Source organism: Malus sylvestris, chromosome 17, assembly GCF_916048215.2.
Source record: "Malus sylvestris chromosome 17, drMalSylv7.2, whole genome shotgun sequence".
Lineage (NCBI taxonomy): Eukaryota > Viridiplantae > Streptophyta > Magnoliopsida > Rosales > Rosaceae > Malus > Malus sylvestris.
Window position 1 is genome coordinate 21,245,608 of NC_062276.1, and position 23,176 is coordinate 21,268,783.

The following is a 23,176-nucleotide window of genomic DNA, read 5'->3' on the forward strand; positions in this document are numbered from 1 at the left end:
AGGCGCTCATAGTTCCGTCCCGCTCCACCTTCTTCTCTGGTGCTATCACCTCCGCGCTCCACCTTCTTCTCCGACGCTTCGACGAAGCCTCTGTAAATTGAAAAAAAATAATAATAATTTGGGATTTTTCTGTGTCTGGTTTGAAGAGAAAGAAATTAAAAAAAGAGAAATATGGGTTTGAATTGAAGAGAAAGAAAATCAAATGAAGAGAAAGTATGGGTTTGATTTACTGAGATTGATTTTTACTGGGAACAATCTGGGCATGCGAAGAACACATACGGAAGAAGAGAAAGCAGAGAAACGGGAGAGAGACAGACAAATAAAAAGGGTAAATTAGTCATTTAATCCCGTTCCGTTCTGTTCCATCTTGCCAGTACCAAACATGACACGAAATCTTTGTTCCTTCCCGTCCCGTTCCGTCCATCATGTTTCGTCCCGTCTGCGTACCAAACGGTATCTTTAGAAATTTTCGTTTCTTTCAAGCCCGTTTCATAATACTGATAAGCAAAAGTATAATTTTTATTATTTATTTATAACATTTTTTTAATAAAGATGAGACTTACATGCATTTGGAGGCTCTACTTTTATTAGAAAAATAGTACAAGTAATGGTATAAATAAATTATAAGTATAGCACTACTCATGGATGAATAGTAAATATTACTCGATGAGCTTGTTAGAAATATTTTTTATTTAAAACTTGAATTGTATACTGCATTCAAACATAGGAGAATTACTTGTGAAAAACTCGCATTCGGATGATTGTAGAAAATGATGGGGCGTATGATTTGAATTTTCGTATTTATTCTTAATTTTGCACTCTTTTCACTTCGTGTATACTTCTCTTAAATATTATAATTGTTTATTATCTTTTAATTTGTTCAATCTAAGTTAGTTCAAACAAGAAGCATGCAAGAAGTGAAAATAGTATGCAAATAATTTTTAAAAGGGTAATTGTTATTACTTAAATGCTAGTTAACGTACTTTTTTTTAATGCTACATCACATAATTTATAAATTTAGTCTACCTAATATTATTTATTTTTTAAAATATGGAGAGAAATTTCATATTGCGTGTGTTAAGTAAAATGGATAAATAATTTCAACTTTTTAGTAGTTTTAACTGATCTGGTAAACAATAAAGAATATATTAAACAATAATTAGATGAGTTCTACCTAGCTCCTCAAGGATGCAGAGAGATTTTCAAAATACTTGTTGGACATAACTCTAAAATTCAGCCATGAATTGTTAACTTCTTAATTTTTTTTTTAAACAAATGATATTATATATATTAAGAGAATGAAGAAGTGAACTAAATCTCACAATGGATTAGCAATAATATGATTCAAATTTATCTTTGACGATAATCGAACCTAAAATCTATCTCATTTAAAAATGAAAAGTAATGTCATTATATCGTACTAGTTGTTAATTTCTAAAATGAGATGGAGGCTATTTGGCAAGAGGAGGCAGATTATCTGCCCTCCTACTTCTCGTGTCCTCCTATTTGTATAGTCACAGTTAAATCACGTCAACATGTTATATTACTATTTTTTTTTGCCTTATTATCTCTATAAAAAAATATAAAATATTGACGTGCTTTAACCGTGACACACAAAACTGGAGGACACTCCTTGGCAAGAGGACTTGGATTGTCTGCCCTCCCATTTAGGTGCCCTCCTCGTGCCCTCCTGTTTTGTGTGGTCACGGTTAAGCCACGTCAATATTTTATATTATTTTTTTATAAAAATAATAAAACAAAAAGAAATAGTAATATAAAATGTTGACGTGGCTTAACCGTGACCACAAAAACAGGAGGGCATGAAAAGGGCACAGAAATTGGAGGGCAGACAATCCAAGTCCTTGGCAACAACCCTAACCCACGTGAAAAAAGAGAAGGGTGGAAGATTGAAAGGACATGTAAAATAAAGAAGATAGTACGGCATTACACAGTTATAGTAGGTAATAATTAGTGTTCCTCTTTTGGGGGATTAGGGTTTTACTAATATCATATCTTCTGGCGTTTGCTCCAGGTTAGTATCTCTCTCTCTCTCTCTCTCTCTCTCTCTCTCGCGCTGCTGTGCATGACTCTGTCCCATGCACGATGCACCCAATAATCATTAATATTTTATTTACAGTTTGTCTCCTACCCACTTGCGGTCCTACCCAGTCAAATCCCAACCTCTCCGATTTTATTCTCTTCAATTAGAAGATCGCCTAGCAACGGGCAGGTATTTCCTACCTGCGATACTACTGTAGTGATCAGCTCTAGAGAGATGATCACGAGATATGCATGCATGCATACATGCATGCGTGGAGATCAAATTTTTTGCATTAAAAATGAGTGTGACTTTTCTGTGATCCTAATCATTAACTGACACGTATCTATAAATCTAATTTTTATTAACTTCTTATTAATCAGTAATTGAGGTACACAGACGATTTGATGTCTCATATTTGTTAAATAAATTGTTAAAGGATTAATTGGAAATTTCGGTGACACTATCCAAATTTTAGATCATGTTCCTAGCCAATCGGCGAAAAAGCAAATGTTGTAATTAAAAATTAAATTATGATTGTTTCCCCTTATTTTCTGTTGAAGAACGTTTCATATCAGAAATATGATGGACATATATATATATATATATATATATATATATATATATATTATATCAACTAGATTCACTACTAATCGTACCAACTTTTTTTATGATAAAATTATAAGCCTATTGAAGTACTGGTAGTTAAGTTAAATAAAATATCAATGTAATTAATAGCGGACTGTTGGACCATCTCTGAAGCCTAACACTTTCATCCTTACAATTTTTTAAAGAGTCAAGGGTTATTTTTTTTCTTTTATATAAAACAATAAGCCATGGATGTGATTAATTTTTGAGTTTATTCAAAATTATTTTATTATGTTGAATAACTTTCCATTCACATGAGACAAAAAGAGAATTGTTATGAAGATTAATTCGTTTTGGAAAATGATAAGGAGACTATCTAGTTTTGTACATGTCATATGATTGATGAATTTATGTTTATGTCATTGAATGTTGATTAGTGAAAGTACACGTAACAAATGATTATGTATATGATGAGCATACACCATACTTATGGTGATGAGCAAAAAAGCTTCTAAATTTATAAACGACGTGACATTGAAGTTGATAATTAAGTTATTACTTAAGTATTGATTAACGTACTTATTTATTATTGGTAACATATTATTTGATTTGAGAATTTAATCTATAAATTGATATATCTAGTATTACTCGAGTGTAAATATCTCCACTCATTCATCACTAGGTTAGATTCCCTTTGTTCCATCTTCCATGTAAACAAACGGCTCTGAATGTTTTGTTGTATTTTAACTTGGTGTGAACACTAAGTACCTTAAAATGTGTCACTGTCGGTGACTCGGTGGTCAATAGGCCAGAGTCAACGAATTTTCATCCATATGACCTTGGAATCGCCGGCGGCGAGTTTTTGAGACATTGGCGCCATATTCGTGGGACCCGGCCAACTGTCGTTCTCTTTGCCAGCTCTTCGCAACTTGTGCCCATCCTCCTTTCCCAAAACCAGCCTTCGTTTAGCAATTATTTTACCCTCGCCCCTTTTTATAGAAGTATTTTGGAAATTATTTTAATTGTTTGGTTAATAGCAATTATTAACATCTTGATCAAAACTTAATTTTCAATCTAAATCTTTTTTTTTCTCTTAATATTTTGATCCAAACTTCATTTTCAAACTGCATCTTGTTTTTTTTTCTTTCCCTTTTATTCAATAGTCTACAGGTTGGTTTGGGATCGTGGTACTTTAAAAACACAACTTATTAAAAAATTTAAAATATTAAGTGTGTTTTGGTTATAAATTTTTTTTTTTAAATTGCTGTCAATAAAAGTAGAAAAGCATAAAGGGTCTACCATATTTCCAAAATGAGTGTTTTTTTTTAAAACATGGTAATCAATGCTCATTTAATGAAATTTTCAAATAGCAAGTATATCCTCACATATTTTACAAAATTACAATTTCTACCCTTACATTTTTGTCTTTGATAATTATTATATCACATTAAATATCATATATTTTTAGTCATTTAACATATTCAAGGCAATTAACAGAAAAAATTTACCGAACACATTTTTTTTTATTAAAAGTACTTTTACAAAAAAAAAATTTACTAAACACTCAACTTTATTTTATAGTTATTTATTCTCACAATACAGTAGAACAATTTTTTTTTAAACACAACAATACCAAACTAGCCCTACATCTAGTTGAAATAAAATCTATCCTAACTACTTATTGGTCCCCAAAAATTCATCATTTCTTAAATATGTGAAATAATTTTATATTCTAAATTACAAAAAAAAAAATCTTACATATAATCATTCATCAATTACAAGTTATGTGATGATCAATAATTATTCTAAATAACGAAAATACTTACATATAATCATTCATCAATTACAAGTTGTGTGATGATCAATAATAGTTAAAGAGCAATCCAACAAACTCATCGTGACAATGCAAGAATTTTTAATAATTAAACTTGTGGTTAAAGTGATCCGATCTAAAACAAAAACAAAAAAGTTTTTGAAGAGCAGCCATAGAATTTCGTTTCAGGAAAAAAAAAAAAAGGGCTGAGTACACAATAGAATAGACCAAAAAGAGGCCGAAGACCAAAGACCAGTCTCCTCACCATTATATGCAATCACAAAAAAATCAGCTAACAAAACCGGTGGTTCCTTGAACCACGACCAAAATCCCTCCACCTCAATGCGAACCATGCAAGGCGATGGGTCATCTCATTGGCCTAGTTACGAGTATGGGATGCGATAACTCCAGTGCTCGTCGATATAAAAGCTTCCGCGTTTGGGCTGGAAAATTCGTCTAGCTGCAATGTGAACCAAACAAAAGAAAATTTCCGTGAAAGACATCAATCTAAATGATGAAATGTTTGAATAGACTTAATTCAAAAATTTGTAGCCCTTCATAACTAGGACCACAACCTTGAGGGGTTAAACACCAATTCATTTAAATTATGAGCGCGTTAGAGAGCATCGATTAGCCCTATCAACAAAATCGAATATAGTTTAAGCTTAGGGGGGAATGAATTGTATATTGAGTTTGATGGATTTTCATAGAATTATGAACACATAGATTTTGAAGAAGTATACTTGACTTGGTGATGTAGAGAAAGTAGCATTTACATACATGAATAATTGTGATATTCATGTACGAGGAAGTCCATACAGTGCATTAAAAAGTAATTTTGGCTTAAATAATATTCCATGTACTAGGATTATCTAAGAGCCATCATAAGTATTTTGTACTAGGCTCATTGTATTGGGATAAATTGGGTTCATGCATCAAATTAATTTGGGTGATGAGTTCAATGCATGGGATGGGGGATGAACACTATAAATCATTGTAAGTCTAGATTTGTCAAGACAACTTTTGGATGTCAAATTACAAGTAAGAGTTTACTCTCTTTCGTTCTATCAATTTGGGTATTCTGTAGGAATCAACATGGCATAGGTTTCCTTTGTTCTTGGATATTCTCATCTATGAGAATCAACAAAAATTAAGGATTTATTGTGTTCTAGAGTTTGTTCCCTTTTTTCAATATTATATACTGCATCACTTACATAGAATCCATGTGCATGTCGATTGAATTCGACATGGACTAATATAGAGTTTTTGAGACTTTAATCATGGAATAATAGAGTTATGTGGATTGTTATGGACTTTTTAATAACCAATCTATTAATAAAGTACTGTTATTTTCAAATATTTCACACTATTTGAAATGATGATTATGACCATGACAAAATGGTCTTATGAGATTGTGGAAGTGCCATGTGGTGATTTTTGGCAATATGTTGGTAGTAAAGTAGTGTCTTTGGTCATTACGATAATCATACGGGTGGAAATAGTGGCGGGTTGGGGTGGTGGAGTAGGGTTGGGGCAGTAGTGATGATGGTGGTAGAGGTGGCGGTCATGATAAAGATGATATCATTGGTGATCATGGTAGGGGTGATGATGATAATAAAAAGGTAGTCATAGGAGGTTGTGGTATGGTGGTGAAAATGGGACAATGGTGACGGCCATGGTAAGGTGGTAGTAGTCGAGGAGGTCTGGAGTGGAGGTGGCAGTGGCAATGGAGTGGTGCTCATGGCAATGATAGTGGTGACGATGATCATGATAATGGTGACGGTTGGGCTGGAGAGATGGTCACGGTAAGGTGGTGGTGGCGACATGGTGGTGGAAGGATAAACATTACATTATAGTGGATGGTGGAGAATATTATCAAAATGAAAAAAAAAATGAAATCCATCAAAATTTTAAGGGTGGATGTTGGATTTGAAATGACAATAAACTTACTATAACCACTCAAAGTCTAATAAAATCCTTTAAAATCAATGAAATTTTAAGTACACTTAGAATTCTGTAACTTGCAAAAAGTCATAATTGAATGCCACAAAATTTTCATAGACTTTCTAGAGTCATAAAAGTCTTTATCCAATACAGAGTGACTTTTATTGACTCCTTAAAATGTGGTATTAAATACACCTAAATTTCAAAAACAAGCAAAGTCCATCAAACACCATATACAATACACCCCCTAGGTTGTAAATTCAACTTTACCAAATTATATTATAGAAATTGAATCCTCAACATGATACTACAACTGGACCGCACAATTTGATATACGAGCCTAATTTAGACACAAATTTAGTATGCTCAATTCCTCATAACTTGTTATTCAAGCTCAACCAAATTGATGTACACAACTAGAGTTTTAGCCTAATTTTTCTAAGTTTTTATTGAATTTATTTGAACTTGGTCAAAGTAGATAGGATTTTCAAACTAAAATTGAGTATAATGAGTTATTGAGATCACCTCTCTTCTATTTTTAATAAGTGAATAAAGGCTCCAATTTTCCAATATATTTTTTACCTCCCTTTCTTTGATTGAGAAAAAGAAAAGATTAGGAAGCCATAAAAGGGGCAATTTAGTCAAAAACCCAGAAAAATCAAATGGTCCACAATATCCCCAGGTGGGTGGCTCTCTGCAAATCTGTATACTCTGTTTTTTTACACCGTATTCTGTTGCATGCAAAATTTTAACCAAAGAGTTGTCAATCAGTGAGCTTTCAACACAAATGCTCTGTTTGCAATCCCTTCTTCCTTCCTTCCTGCCATCCCTTAGTCCCCACCCTCCCTATTTATTCCTCCATTTCCAAACTCTTGCTGCTAAATTCTTCCTATTTCCTCCAAAACCTGCCGAATCTTTCTCTCACTCCAAATCCAAATCACCACTTAAAATATACAAAAGATTACAATTAAATTAAGATCCCATTTTTAGATTTTAGCTATAAATTTTTATCACCAACTCACACTAATTTCAGCAGCAGTTGGACTTTGTTTGTCAGTGTCATGATCTCACTCCACAAGTCTTACTATTTCTTCCCAAACCCATCAAATCAATGTAGCTTAACTTTGTGCTTCTCCATCGAAGTTCTTGCTGTCACTCTGCTGTGCTGAACAAAACCCAGTTCGTCAAATCTTTGATCTCCCTCCACCAATTGATCAAGACACCATTTTTCCACAATCCACACCCATAAATTGAGCTAATTAGAACAACCCACTTCCCAATTCTTCCCCGTTTTTCTTTTTCTGCTACCAATGTACTGCAATCATTCTGCTGAACAGATCCCAATTTGTCAAATCTTTGATCTCACCCCACCAATTGATCAAGCCAACATTTTTTCCACAACCCACTTCACAATTCTTCAACTTTTTCCTTTTTTTCTGAACTAATTTTCTTGACCATGAAGCTTCAATGGAATCCAATACCAATACTTTTACACCTTTTTCTCCTTCAAATTACCCTTTCCACAGCTTTCTCCCCAAGCCCCATGAACTGTACGGACACAACTCGCCTGTGCACCTCCTTTTTGGCCTTTAAGCCGGAACCCAATGAGACTCTGCCGGTGATTCAGAGCCTGTTCGACGTATTGCCGGAAGATGTGACCGTTGAGGGCGGCGACGGGCGGGGCTACGTGTTTGTGAAGAAGAACTGTTCTTGTGCGGAGGGGATCAAGAGTTACTTAACCAACACAACGTTTACTGTGAAATCTGCAGATGGGAATGTTTATGACATGGTTATGGAGGCCTATGGTGGGCTGACTTTTCTGCCTAATACCACTAGGCGGGCCGGGTACGGCGCAGTTGTGTCGTTGAGGCTGATGTGTGGGTGTTCGAGTGGGTTGTGGAACTATCTGATGAGTTATGTGATGAGGGATGGGGATAGCATTGAGTCTCTGGCTAGCCGGTTCGGGGTTAGCATGGATAGCATTGAGAAGGTGAATGGGATTAGTGATCCTGATAATGTGACTGTTGGCCATCTGTATTACATTCCTTTGAATTCAGGTGAGTCTTTTTTTGCTTTATTTTTTGGGTTCATGTGATTTAGTTATGATTTACTCTGTTTGTGTAATTTAGTGGAGGTGTTTATTGGGTATAATTGTTGGTATACTGTGAGGGAAAGCTGTCCATTTTAATCTGCTTTCGGGTTAGATTAGTTCAAAGTTATCAAAAATGCAATTCAGTTAAACTTGTGTGGTAAACTGTGGGAACATTGTAGTAGAATTTAGAGATGAATTACTGAGTGAAACTGAGGAAGCATAGTGCAGGTCTATCAGTTTATTAATAATTTTAAATGAGATATCATGTCATGTTTACTGGAGCAATGATCAAATCACCATGATTGTACCCTTACCAAATTTTGCTGCTAATACTTACAATCAAGTGTAAGTATGGTATGAAAAGGAAAAATTCATTGGTTTGCTAGGCGAATGGATGATGCTCAATAGAAATTGGTCCATTGGGAATCAGTACTTGTTTAAATTTTCTTTTGTATTCCTATCTCTTTTATGGATCTTCCTGTTCCTGGGTCATTATGATTAGAGCTAAATCCATTGTTGTAAGTTTATTTGTTTGATTTTTTATCATGGTTCTAGTTCCTGGTGAGCCGTATCCTTTGGAGACGATTTCTCCTGCTCCTGTTCCTTCTCCATCCAATGCCAGTGTTTCAGGTATGGTATTACGATAATTTAATTTGAAATGGCGAGCCGATAGTTTTGTTAATGTAATATGCACAAAATTAAAACTAAAACTGGTTGCCTTGGTAGTAGTTCTTTTATTGTCAAATTTTGGTGACCTTAATGTAGAGGAAACATTGGAGTCGTCACAGTAGCAGAACAATTAAGGGTTTTACATGATAAAGTGTTTTTCATTAGAGACGTAGATTCAAGTTTATGCTGCCTTTCTTGAATAAAATGAAAGATGATCAGAAACAAATTAAGATTCTCAATGCAATATCTCAATGGGGATCTTGTGAAGAAATGTTGGCTAATTTATATTGTAAATCTGTTACTTTTAATGTTTAAAATTATTGTCAAGAAGGCGAAGAAAGATGGCCGTGTAAGTATGCATGAAATTCGTTTTCATTTTTTAATTGTGATGCATTTCTAATCTTTTGCACACACTTTAGGCACGGAGGAGCAGAGGCAACAAAATCTGTTGCAAATTTTTTTTCCAGGCAACAAAATCTGTTGCAAATTTTGTTTCCAGACAATGTTGTTAGTTCGATGAGAATATTAGTTGTTAATGCTTTGAAACAAACTGTTTTTTAAGCATCCCCGCCTATTTCTCTTTCTTCTTAGCTTTCCCTTGCCTTTCTAATTTCCCTGGATTTTTCCACTCAAGAACGACGTAGTGCACAATACTGCATCTTTTAAATCATTATAATAAGTTGTTTACTTTTTGTTTGCAGCAAATGAAGAGAATCATAAGGCGCATCTGCCATATTTATGGATTGTAGGGAGTTTAGGGATCATTCTTGTTGTGATCGTATTAGGCATAGTTTTATATGTTTGCCTGAGGTCATCAAGCTGCTTTACTGAAGCACAAAGAAGTAGTTCAAAAGATCCTGATGGTCAAATTAGGTTTCATGTTCTTCGGAAGCCAAGTTTTTGTTGTGCTTCGGGTGGGTACATGTGTTGCACCTCATCAGATTGGAAGCAAACTAATGGAGATCCTAGCAGTCAGCAGGCAACTATCCCCAAAGGTTTTAATGTCTGAACTATATTATCTCAAATTGTATTTATTCCTCATGTTTGACTACGAAGTTCTGCCTTTCTAAATGAGTGATGAGTATTCTCTGTATAAGGAAAAAAAGAGAACTTAGAATGCACGTTGTGCGTGTGTAATCTGCTTCTTAATCCAATCTTTATATACCAAAATGTGGTCTTCCTCCTTAATCTTGGAATGTCGGACTGATCCTCTCCGTTACTTGTTGCAGCTATTGGCAGTCATGTACTTGATGTGGAGAAGCCTGTCATTTTCACATATGAAGATATTTTTTCCTCAACAGATGGGTTTTCTGATTCGCGTCTTCTGGGCCATGGAACATATGGTTCCGTGTATTATGGCCTCCTCCGTGAGCAGGTTCGCAGATTTCTACTTTGCTTCCCATAATTTACTTTTTCTTTTACCATCTAGTGTAAGTTTCCTTGTCACACAATTGTCACCTTGTGGGTAATGGTTTGACTTCTATCCAGGAAGTTGCTATTAAAAGAATGACCGCTACAAAAACTAAAGAGTTTCTGGCAGAAATAAAAGTTCTATGCAAGGTTCATCATTCAAATCTGGTAAGTCTCATTGTAGTTTTGGAGCTTGTTGCTTTGGATGTTTTAGAAATCTGACTTTTATTTGCATTTAATTATTTCAAGGTAGAATTGATTGGTTATACAGCAAATGACGAGGAGCTCTTCCTTCTATATGAATATGCCCAAAAAGGTTCACTTAAAAGCCATTTGCATGATCCTCAGAACAAAGGTAAGTTGCATGGTAACACTAAAATGTCATAAGCTAGCCCGGAGGTCTTGTTTTTTTACTTTCCTGTTGCTTTCTTTGGCCCATAATCGTATTCAGGTTAAAGCGTATTAAAAATTGGCTAATAATCTTCCAAAATTATGCGAACTTTGTGTTGTTGAGCCATGCACATGTTATTGATCTTTGTGTATGATTAAAACTGTCTTATAGGTCATACATCACTTTCCTGGGTCATGAGGGTCCAGATTGCACTTGATGCTGCTAGAGGTCTCGAGTACATCCATGAGCACACTAAAACTCATTATGTCCACCGCGATATCAAGACAAGCAACATCTTGCTTGATGGTTCCTTCAGGGCAAAGGTTCTAAGATAGTGTAGTGATTCCATTTGTGTTGTGCATTATACATTTCATACATTTCACTTATTGTCTTTGTATTTTAGATTTCAGACTTTGGGTTGGCAAGAATTTTTGGTAAAACAAGTGATGGAGAAGCTACCGTAACCAAAGTTGTTGGTACATATGGTTATCTGGCCCCAGAGTAAGTAACCGTACTTGCAGTTGACTACTCTGTCTTCAACAGGTTCAAGTTTTAATTTCATATCTCTTGCTTCCATAGATACTTGAGTGACGGTCGTGCTACTACAAAAAGTGATATTTATGCTTTTGGAGTTGTTCTTTTTGAGCTTATATCGGGGAAGGAGGCCGTTATACGAACTGAAGGCACAGCCACAAAAAATTCTGAGAGACGTTCACTGGTGTCAATTGTAAGTTCTGCTGAGGAGACGTAATTTTGTTCTCAATAGATAAACGATATAATGATCCTTTGGAGCGTAACATTTTTTAAGAGTAAGTCAAATTTATATGATTTTACCTGTTCATATTGGTGGCACATCATTTGGTTTGCAAATTTGGTTTAAAAATTTGGTCTCCCTAGCATATTACCCTTATGGAAAATCAAAGCAATCTCCATGCGCTTGACAACATTCAATGAGAAATAAAAGCTAGATTTTAGTTATTCCACTGCACCTCCATTTTGTACTTACTTTGCATCTCTTAAGAAAAATCGACATGTGACTCAGTCTCCTTTGGGTTTTCCGTATCCCTTTGTGGGATTTACAGTTTCCAAATATTTTCTATTACTGTTGCAAATGTTTCTAGTGCAAGAATTCTTGTTATTTGCTCTATTTGTATGACACGTCCCTATTTTTGGTTGAATGCAGATGCAAACAGCTCTAAGGACTTCACCAGACTCCACGAGCATGTCAAACTTGAAAGATTACGTTGATCCAAATATGATGGACTTGTATCCTCATGATTGCCTGTTCAAGGTAGAGTAATCACCTGTTGAACTCATATTGATTGATGAATATTTTTGCTTGCTTTTACTGACCGTGCCTCTCTGGTACAAGAAAGTGCTATAATTTTCTGATGACAATTGACATTTAAATTGATTTATATGAAAATCTGAGTGATAAAGTGGCGCTTATTCTTTCAATGGACCGCAGGAATGGGGATCGCGACCTGTGAGAGAATCATAAGTTGAAAGTAAATTATACTAGAATTGATCCATCAGCTTGAATATGGAAATGTGACATTGTTTTTAAGTCATCCTGAGCTTTGTTAATCAAGTTATCATGCTACAGAAAGTGGCTGTTAATACTTCACACCTCTCTCACAAGTAATTATATTGTCAAAGTATACAAAACAAACGATAGGTTAATTTTGAAGTCGTATTTCAATGTTCATCAGTAACGCGTACATTTCTTCTTGTTGGCGTAACTCATTACACAGGTGGCCATGATAGCAAAGCAATGTGTAGATGAGGACCCCATCCTACGGCCTGACATGAAAGGAGTTGTGATTTCTCTATCACAGATCCTCCTATCCTCAGTGGAGTGGGAAGCTACTCTTGCAGGGAACAGCCAGGTATTCAGTGGCCTTGTTCAGGGAAGATAGTGAAACCGCAAATTCCTTTTCAACCCGATGCCTTACAATATTTCATTCTTTTGCCCCTCGTTTATCTGTATCATTATGTGTGTATAGCGGCACATACGTAGTCATAAGCTGGTGGTATTTGTAGTGGCTTCTTCGTTCGGTCCTCTTTTTTCCCCGTTTAATGTTTTATTCTTTGTATTGTCATTTGTGGGAATTTTTTGATTTAATGTAAAATTAGATGGAGGAGCTGAGGAAGGGTTGTTTCCTTGTATTACAAGTAAAGCTTTCAGTAGCTTAATTATATAAGTTATCTACAGTTGAAACTTTTATCTTACTTTTAACATGGATTTTCTGTTATACCCCTACATATAGTGTGGCGTAGCAAGTTTTCATCTTCAATTTCTAGAAAGCCTTGAGCTTCTACGTTGAAATTCAGTGTCTCGTTTCTACGTCCGATTTGCTCTTCAAAATCCAGCCGTTCGAGTGGATGAAAGCGTCTAGTATATACTTCGAATTCAAGGAAACATCCACAAAAATATCAGTAAAAGTTACGAAGAGAAACTGAAACCTGTAGACCTAAACTATTTGCAGAGCGAAGCTAGGACTCTGCGAGGTGGAGCGAAGGATTTCCGGCAGTGAAGGACAGCCAAGTTATCGAGCACTAAAACATCGCCTCTGCTCCAAGGGAAGGCAACGCTTTCCTCTTCAAGAACTTTCAAGCAGTCATGGATGATATCCGCAGGCAATGGGCTGCCATCTCCAAAAGTGACGGCCTTTACAGGGTCGTTCCTTGCATCTTTCCAGCGGGTATATGCTGCCACCATGCTGTTGAACCAAATCTTGCGCTGCGTTGTGCTGTTATATTTGATGGCAGGGATTGGTCTCATGATTGACTTCACTCCATCATCCAACCATTCCAACTTCATGCCAAGCTTAGCAGCCCTGCCAAAAGTTTTAGTAGAGAGCTCATCTGATTTCCATATTGGACGAATGTATGTTACCTGGGTGGCATGTTGACATGGTGTTACACACTCACTCAATTTATGTGATTTACCCTTCTAGAGTTTACGCAGTTTAGATATTAATAATTGCACACGTCTTATATATACATTTTGGGTGGGCTTGTAACACTACGTTACTAACGTGGTGTTAGTGTTACGATCACACTGAAAAATGTGTCAGCACCTTGGGATGACACGTGGTGTTAGTGTTGCAAGAGCACTGAAAAATTACCCATTGTACAGCTAAAGTGAAGTGGAGTTTGTACAATTTGAAGCAATACCTTTGCTCAGCTATGCTCGTCTTTGGTCAAGAAGGTGGACTTCCAGCCACGGCAGATTGGAGAAGAAGGATCGTCGTCTTCGCCAAAACCCGGTTATATAACAACCCGTGCTCCTCCAACTTGTCGACGAACTCCGGGTACTGCTTTTTCATCCTCTCGTACACAATGTGGCTCAGAACAATCAGAGTTTCTCCCCCACTTCCAGGCTCCACTTCACAGAAGAAAAACAGCTTGGATGGGTACTCCGGCACCTGAAACGACATGTCATAAAAACACCACACCACAGGCGCCGTGCAATGAGAATATACCTGAGCCATTTCGTGGTGGAATGGAATCTTCTGGTCGGACGGGGACTCGTTGGCGATAAAAACCCGACCCACGACGTTGGTTTGAGAAGCGGCTCCGCCCACATAGGGAAGCTCCTCGAAGCCGAAGGCCTAAAGAGTACGGCCCCCAATTTTCGGAGCTGGGCGTTCAGGTAGGGCTTTTCGGCTTCGATGGTTTTGGTGATGCCAGAGGCGAAGATATAACTACCGGGAATTAGCTTCCGCCGTTGAGCTTCTGCTGTGAAATTGGGGTTTCCACCAAGGTACCAGCCATGGTGTTCGCTCCCTAAATCCGCCATGGGGCCTTGCGGGCAAGTCGGGGATTTCCTTCACATACGAGATTGGTAGGTGCGGGCGTGCCACTACTAGATGCCGCTAGTAGACGGGATTTGAATGATTGAGGTTGCGCCTTTTGACTTCAAATTAAGAGATTATGGGCTGGTTTGGTATTGCTGTGCTTTGAAAAAAAGCTGCTGTGAGAATAAGCGGCTGTGCTGTGAGAATAAGCGGCTGTGAAATAAAGCCAGTAGAGTGTTTGGTAAATTTTTTTGTGAAAGTGCTTTTGGAAAAAAAAGCAGGATGATAGTGTGTCTTTTCATTAAAGGAGCACTGTAGCTCCGTGTGCTTTGAAAAAACTGGCTTTTTTTCAAAGCAGCAAATAGCAGCTTCAGCTTTTCCTTTGATTTTCAGCTTATTCTCACAGCAGCTTCCAAAATAAGCCATTTTTTTTCAGTTTACCAAACACAAAAATGACCCTCAGCTTTTTTTCACAGTAGCTTTTTTTAAAATCACCTCAATCCCAAACGGGGCCTATGTCATTTGAGTGGGAGTTGCTCAAATTAAGGTTCTTTGTTTGCCTTAAAAATAAGGACTTTACTTATATGGAGAGATAGAACAATATGTAAATGATAAGGTTGCTTGGAAATATAAATGACAGAGGAAAGTGACTAATATTGCAGATTGCTTGTAATTTATATGATTGGAAATGAGTACATAAAAGCTACAAATCAGATCGATACTACAAGTGAGTAGCAGAGCTAATAAACAAGAAAAGCAAAGGATGCTTGGCTAAAAATAAATGTCTACAAGGAAGCTGATGAGCTAATTTGAGTAGAGTTTTGATTGGTTGTTTTGAGTGTCCTCAATCCTTGTGCTTGTGCTCCTTTATGTAGAGGTCAGGAGGAAACCCCCTGCTGAAGACATTGCACCTGCCCGAAAGAAACTTGGGCAGTTTGTATTCCATTGCTTGGGCAGTTTGTATTTCACTTGCCAACTTGCATGGAGAAATAATATTAAAAGGGGAACTTGCATTTCCACCACATGCTTTCATCACATGTTTTCCCACTTGTAATAAACTAACAATTAAAATAAGTAAGATGACTTCTTTCACATATTCTTGCCAGAAAGCATGCATGGTGACTTTTCATCCACTTGCATGAAAAAGCATGCACTTTATCTTTGATTAAACAAAGGCTAGACAAACCTCCACGACCCAAACAAATAGGAGAAACAACATTATAGTGTAAAATCTATCCCACTTGCATCAAATATCTCTCCAGATTAGTCTTCTTGCTCATTAACCCTCCAAATCTCATATTTTACCCAAATTGCCCAAATAAGTAAAAATGGGTATATTTTTGGTGCAAACACATGGTGCCTCTTTGGTATGGGGTGGCAATTGGGTTGACGAGCCGGCTTGCAGTGTCGGGGTGAGTTGGTAAACTGGGTTAGAGTAAGTCCGCCTCTAAAACAATGAGCTAGCTCGTCCATTTAATTCATCCAAATGAATAGTAATTGACTCAAATAAATAGTAATTAGCCAAATATATCTCTATTCTTAAAAAATAAGTTGGTCTAAAGTCTATTCAATTTGTATTAAAATATTATTAATTTTTTTATAAAATAATAAAAAATAAATTTATTTTTAATTTCAGATATGATTTTTAACCAATCTTGTCACGCCAAGCTTTGATTAAAAATATTGAAAATATTGAAATGTGGTGTAAGATGGAAGTAATGGTTAGGTATTTATAGAAAAAAATTAAAAAAATTCTAAACAATTTTTAATAATTTTTATTAGTTAATTAATCTGGACTGTTGCATTGAAATCCAACAGCCCCAAATTGAACACGTGGCCAATGGTAACAATTCTTGACATTTTCCTTTTTTATAAAAAAAAAATTGGCCGAATTGGACACGGTCTATATCTTGCCACATCACTAGTCATTGGGTTTGAATTTCAAATTTTTTTTTATCGTTGGAAATCCAACGGTTCAGAAAACTAATTGTTGGAAATCCAACGGCCGAGGCTTAGCCACGTGGCCCATGTCCCAGCCCCTTTAGTGCGCTTGTAAGTGGGCCCGGTGATTGTAATCTAGTTGGGGATGCACGCCCACGTGCATGTGTTTTTTACTCACCTAATGCAAAAAAAAAAAATTGTGTGGCCCGCTGATGTCATGCTGGCATTAGCATGATGCCAGATAGGCCGGTTTCTACCTCAACCCATTATTGGCTGACCTAAAAACTGGCTTGGACTTTGGGGTGGCCTATTTTTAAGGGTGAAAGGGTTTTTTTAGATGCCAGCCTATTTTTTTAGGCTTTGGGCCAGCCTCTTAGAGAGGGCTGGAGTTGCCATTAGGGAGTGAAATAATATGGAGCTGTGTTGGGTGGGTCTTTTTAGTCCAGAATTGTGTCTAGGTTCAATTTGACATTTCTCATGTCTTTTGGTCAGAAGCTTCAATTTTGACATTTCAAGTTAGTGAGTTATCATGTTGTTGTAGGTTCGACCGTTAAGTGTAATTGTCATGAGATTTAAAAAATTTCACTTACAAGCGAAAAAAAATATTTTGTCATTGAGCGAGTTGACTATACTAGCTTTTCACACCAATTTTCTTATACAAAAGTTAAAAATAATTTTGAATAAAATATCACATTGTGTTTCCAAAAAAACAAAAAAAAAATTCGGTATAAGGCTTATGTTTAACGTTGAGAGATAACAGAGAGCTTAAGGGGAGGCAAAAAAATGGGGATTAGGTGTGGGGCCCACTTCACATCAAATTTCAACGATCCGAACCGTCTATTTTGTTAGTCTCGATTCATAGATCATCCTTGCAAAAATTCAATTCAATCCGAAACCATTTGCCTATTTAATTATCAATATCAAATTTCATATTTTCTTATATAACAAAGTATTCGTTCATTTCCTTGAACCCAATTAGATATCTTAAACATTTCCAATTTAGCTAATATTTTGCAAGGATGATCTATGAATCGAGACTAACAAAATAGACGGTTCGGATCGTTGAAATTAGATGTGAAGTGGGCCCCACACATAATCCCCATTTTTTTCAAAAAATGGGGATCCCTCCCCTTAAGCTCAAGTTATAGGCCACATAGCGCAAGTTAGTTCATCTTCAGCCAAAAAGTTATAGGCCACTTCTAGCTCAGATTTGTGAAAAATGTGTCTCTGGCCAATGACCAAAATGAATGTGTTAAAAAGAATCACAGTCAAATCTAGCAAACCCGCAAGTAAGCTTTATCCTCATGAGCAAGCAAAGTTGGAGACGAAACTGACTTCAGAGTTCAGAGTAGAGTCACTGCTCGTGAAATTGTGACCTAGGATATATACACTCACATACACAAAGAGATAGGAACCCTACATAAGCTTCACTAACAAGACGACCTTTACTTAGGGTTGGAAAAAAATCCCGAAAATTCCCAAACCAAACAAAAAAAATCTCAATCCCAAACCAATAAAATTCTGATCCCAAACCAAAAACCGAACCAATATCGAAATTTCAGTACAGGAATCGGTATTGTCTCCTCAAATTTTTAGTAATCCCATATCGAACCGAAAATAAATATTATATATATTACATTTAAATTGTTGCTAACTTCTAGTAAGTGTGGTTTACAGGTAATAACCATAACTCTTTATCGCCACATTTGTAAGTACGAACCTCCCACACACACACTCACCCTGCATTGCTGCTTCTCAACCAAACATGTATATTTCTTCAACACGAAATCAAAAAAATTGTATTGTTAGTTTTCGAACATATTAGGTTTATAACTTCAATTTTTTTTTTTTTTTTTTGGGTTTGTTACTTATTTTCTTTTGGTTGCATGTTAATTTGACTTGGCATAAATGATTGGTATTTCAATTTGTATGAAATTTGGGAATACTGAACCATCTCGAAATACCATAAATATTTTGTGAATCCAAAAAATTGAGAATACCGAAATTTCGGTTCGGAATCGGTCTTCAAATACAGTCACAGCCCGTTCTGAAATGTTGTAATATTAATTGGTCTCGAATGTGGAAGTTACTAATTTACCCTTGGACGTTAAAGTATGTTGTGTGTATTATGTACTTAAGTTGGACAATTCTAATATTTCCTAAGTTCTTGGAAAAAGACTTAGGCTTGTTACTTTGTTTTGTGGGTTAGTAACCAACTAGGACCACACACACACCTATCCATTTCCCTGTGTACACTCTCTATCCTCCCTCTCTCGATTTTCTGCAACGTCCGTACAAGCGTACGGACAATTCTCGAACCATTCCATTTAGGCACAGATCGACGAGGAGAATATGACCTTTGAGTTCATTGTAGGCTCCTGAGTCCATTCGTACCATTTATAGGAAGGGAAAGCTTAGAAAACCCGAGAACCCAAGATTCCAATTTTGAGGTATTGTTCATGCAGTCATAAATGCACAATTTTTAAAAGATTTCAAGCTTATAGGAAGCTTAGGGACCCTTCCACGAAGCTCGGAGAAGAAAAATGACATAATTTGGACGTCGGGAAGTTGAGATAGATGCATTTGAAGTTTGACCGGATTATCGAAGGTCCACCGACAAATTTCCGTGGATTTTAGGTCCCAAAACAGGTATGGTTGTATTCTATTCGTCCTAAGCTTCAATTTGCTTCAAGTTTCATGAATTTTGGTGGAAAATTGAGTGATAAATGAAGGTTTTATTATTTTCCATAAATCGGCAACGCAGAGGTCACCGGCATCGGACTCCGACGAGCTGAGGAAGACGAAGGAGCATATTCCATCAAATCTGACGAAATATTCTAACTGCAAAAGGTAATGCCGTTAACGTCTGTTAAGGTTTTAACGAAATATTCCATGGAATATTCCTAACGGCAGTTAGGTTTCCATCAGGGTTACCTGCGCGTGGGGGCGCGTCTGGCCGTGCCTTGGTCGACGCGTGGCGGCGCGTGGGTGGTCGAAATTTTTTTCTAAAAATATGGGGATGTTCGTGAGGTTGTGTAGATCACGTTGGTATATTCAAACATCCTATTTGAGCAATGTATGAGAAGTTATTAACTAGTTTTGTCTATGTGCTTTAATTAACGTTTATTTAGTTGTTTCGTATATAGGGAAAACCTATCCTAAGGACGAGCGCAGTTGATGCGATGAAAGTTAAGCACTCAAATTAAATCATTTTTTGACAATTGTAGTATATGCATAAGTAGGGATCGTTCTGGACCGGAGATTAGGAGAGATTGCTAATCTAAACTAAATTGACTTACAAAAAGAAATTTAAAAAAACTTAACTAGACTCTATACACTCAAAACACTTAAAAACACAAACTAAAACAAATTTTAACTAATTAGACACACTAAAGTAAAGGGGGATTGGGTTTTGGACGAAAATAAAGTAAAACAAAACAGAAACTAGAACTAAACAGATTTGCACGAAATTGGTTGTTTTGGATGGATGATGGGCTAGCTAGAAGGTCTTTCTCCACACATGACACACTTGCATACAAATCAATCTCCAATTGCTTTTCAATAAACTATGATGCTCAACACCCCAGATTAACCGTGATGCACAAATTAACCCTCAGATTTTCCTTTACTCATTGAATTGGATGAATGCATGCGACAACCCAAATCATTCTCTAAAAGTCCCCTATATGAATGCATAATAGTGATACAATCAGAGATCATTACGTTCAATGAAAATCATAAGTATTGACGAGGCAATTATAACTATGAATGCATGATACAATTGCCAAGAATTCAATTAACGCGATTGTGATAAACAACCTTCACTACTCATGAATATAAACTTGTAACGATTAGGTGAAACTCATTTATATTCTAGCATCTAATTCATGCATGAAACCTAAGTATGCATCCTTAATAAACATACAAGAATCAGTTATGAATAAAATAGATAATTGAATTGCAATCACAATTTATCAAATCACAATTGGAAGAAATCAATTCAAATCTCAAGCATGTTCATGGCTTCAAACTTCCCCCTAACTAAATAGGGTTTAGCCACTCATAATTGCAACAAAATTAGAAAATAACAAAGTAGACATTGAAAGCAAGAACGAAGTACACCTAAAGCGCTCCAAAGTTCCAAGCTTGAAACGCCAAGGACCTTTGTTTTCACCACCTTGTTGTAGCACAAGTGTCTAGGATGTGTATGGATATATGGATGGAATGGATTTGCACGGCTAGGAAATTGTGTTTGTGAATGAAGTTGTGAGATGTGAAATGTAGTGTCTTTGGATGATGGCCCCCCAAATTATGGTGAAGGGTGGATGATAGGAGCATATTTATGCGCCTTAGTTAGCTAGTTCTTATGCATTTTCGTTATATTTTCTTAGTTAAAGAAGTCTTTTAAGCTAGTTTCATGTGTTTTCAGGTTTTAAGGGCATATTACATAAAAAGATGCAATTTGGAGCCTTTTGGAGCAAAATGGAGCTTGGAATGGATTTCACATATTTGGAGCCAAGGGTTTGGACGAAATTGAAGATTTGAAGATGATGTTTCCTACTTGAGCAAGGATTCCTAGTTGAAGTAGGAAAGTGCCTAATTGAAGAAGAAATCCTAGTCTAAGAAGAAGTCCTAATCAATCGAGGATTCCTAATTGAAGATGGATTCCTAGACGAATGAAGTTTCCTACTGAAACAAGGTTTCCTACTTGAAGTAGGAAAGTTAAATCCAAATGGCATCAAGTTTCAGCAACAAAGAAGTTTTCCAAGTCCAAGAAGGAAAAGGAATCCAAGATGATGAAGGATTGACAAAGACAAACTTTCCTAATCCTAATGTACAAAGATTTCAGCTCCAATGAGGAGTCCTAAACACTTTAGGACACCTTATCCCTTCACAATCAGCCTTATCCCTTAGTGCCGCACGTATTCCCTTCTAGAAATCTGATTTCCTTGCCTTTCTAGAAGCCTTATCCACCTTATCGTTTACCTGCTGCACCTAGGAGGCCTTTTCCCATTCAAAATCTGATTGTTTTAAGCCTTTTCCTGATGGGTTTTAATTATACAAGTCCATATCTGATTCCCCTAGGGTTTTAAGTGCCTATATATACTCATATTAACCCTTTGGCTGAGAAACCACCTCTCATACACATCAATTCATGCCAGAAATCACCCTTGCTCTCTGCCGCACCCTTCCACCACCATTCTCCATAATTCTTGCCCCTAAACACCCCTTGCCGCACCACCCATCAACCCTAAACCTTTCTATACCATTCCCCATCCATTCTACACCACGAATACCACCTAAAACCTGTCCACAACTTCTCTGCCGCAACAAGGAGGAAGGAGGAATCTTGGATGCACCTGCTGCCAAGTTGGAGCATTCTAGGTGTTTTCTTTCTTTGGATTTTAATGTTTAAACTTGTTTATCTTTGCTTTGTGCGTATGAGGAACTAAACCCCCCCTTGGCTAAGGGGGATTCAAAACCATGTTTATGCTTGCTATATAATTTGATTACTTTCAATTGCGTTTCATAAGTTGTGAATTCAATTTGCTTATCTACAAGAATTAAAACTGATTTGTGTATGTTGGTTGAGGGTCGACACTTAATTTGCATGCATGAATTTGATGCGAGAGTATAAGGGAGTTTCACCTAATCGTTACGAACTTATATTCACAAGTAGTAAAGGTTGTTGATCACAATCGTGTTAAGTGAATTCTTGGCATAAGTTTCATGCAGTTCATAGTAACGAGTGTCTCGCCAATGCTTATGATTTTCATAGAACTTAATGATCTTTGCTTGTATCTTTGTTATGCAGTTCATGCAGGGAACGTGTGAGGAATGTTTTGAGTTGTCGTATGCAATTCATCCAATTCAATAACTTGAGGAAAATTTGAGGGTTAATTAGTGCAGTTCACGGTTAATCTGGGGCGTTGGGAATTCATGGTTTATTGAAAAGCAATTGGAAATCGTTTTGTTTGCAAGTATAACATGTGTGGAGAAGAACCCCTTAGCTAGCTTTCCATCCATTCAAATCATCCAAATTCATTTTAAAATCTGTTTTAGTTTACAAAGTTTTATTTTATTTTCAAATTCGTCAAAACTAATTCCCCCTTTATTTTGAAGTGTCATATTAGTTAGAAAGTGATTTAGTTTGTGTTTTTAAGTGTCTTGAGTCAAGTTATAACATATTTTCGTCCAAATTCTTCCTTAGTGCTCAAAACTATCCAGAAAGTGTTTTTAAAGCAGTTTTGAGTGTTTACTTGCTGTTTTGAGTCTTTTGGTTTGTTTTAGTGTTTTAAAGTCTAGTTTTGCATTCTTTGAGTCTAGTTTAGTGTTTTAAACTTTGTTTTTATGTTTTTGAGTCAGTTTTAAGTGATTTAGCAATCCCTCCTAATCCCCGGCCTAGAACGATCCCTACTTACATACTTTGCTACAATTGATAAAAAGAGGGTTTAATTTACGTGTTGGATTATTTCACATCAGTGGA

The 23,176-nt window shown here is 36.4% G+C and overlaps 1 protein-coding gene and 1 pseudogene across 1 annotated transcript; one reads left to right on the top strand and one right to left on the bottom strand.

Annotated features, from left to right (window-relative positions):
- Positions 1-7,143: 7,143 nt before the first annotated feature.
- On the top strand, positions 7,144-13,177 carry LOC126609777 (lysM domain receptor-like kinase 3). The gene is made up of 11 exons (XM_050277705.1): positions 7,144-8,440; positions 9,031-9,105; positions 9,846-10,139; positions 10,374-10,519; positions 10,633-10,722; positions 10,804-10,909; positions 11,117-11,268; positions 11,349-11,446; positions 11,525-11,672; positions 12,129-12,236; positions 12,700-13,177. The coding sequence occupies exons 1-11, from the start codon at positions 7,840-7,842 to the stop codon at positions 12,862-12,864; spliced, it is 1,983 nt and encodes a 660-aa protein (XP_050133662.1). The 5' UTR covers positions 7,144-7,839; the 3' UTR covers positions 12,865-13,177.
- LOC126609780 (clavaminate synthase-like protein At3g21360) lies at positions 13,010-14,725 on the bottom strand (annotated as a pseudogene).
- Positions 14,726-23,176: the final 8,451 nt, after the last annotated feature.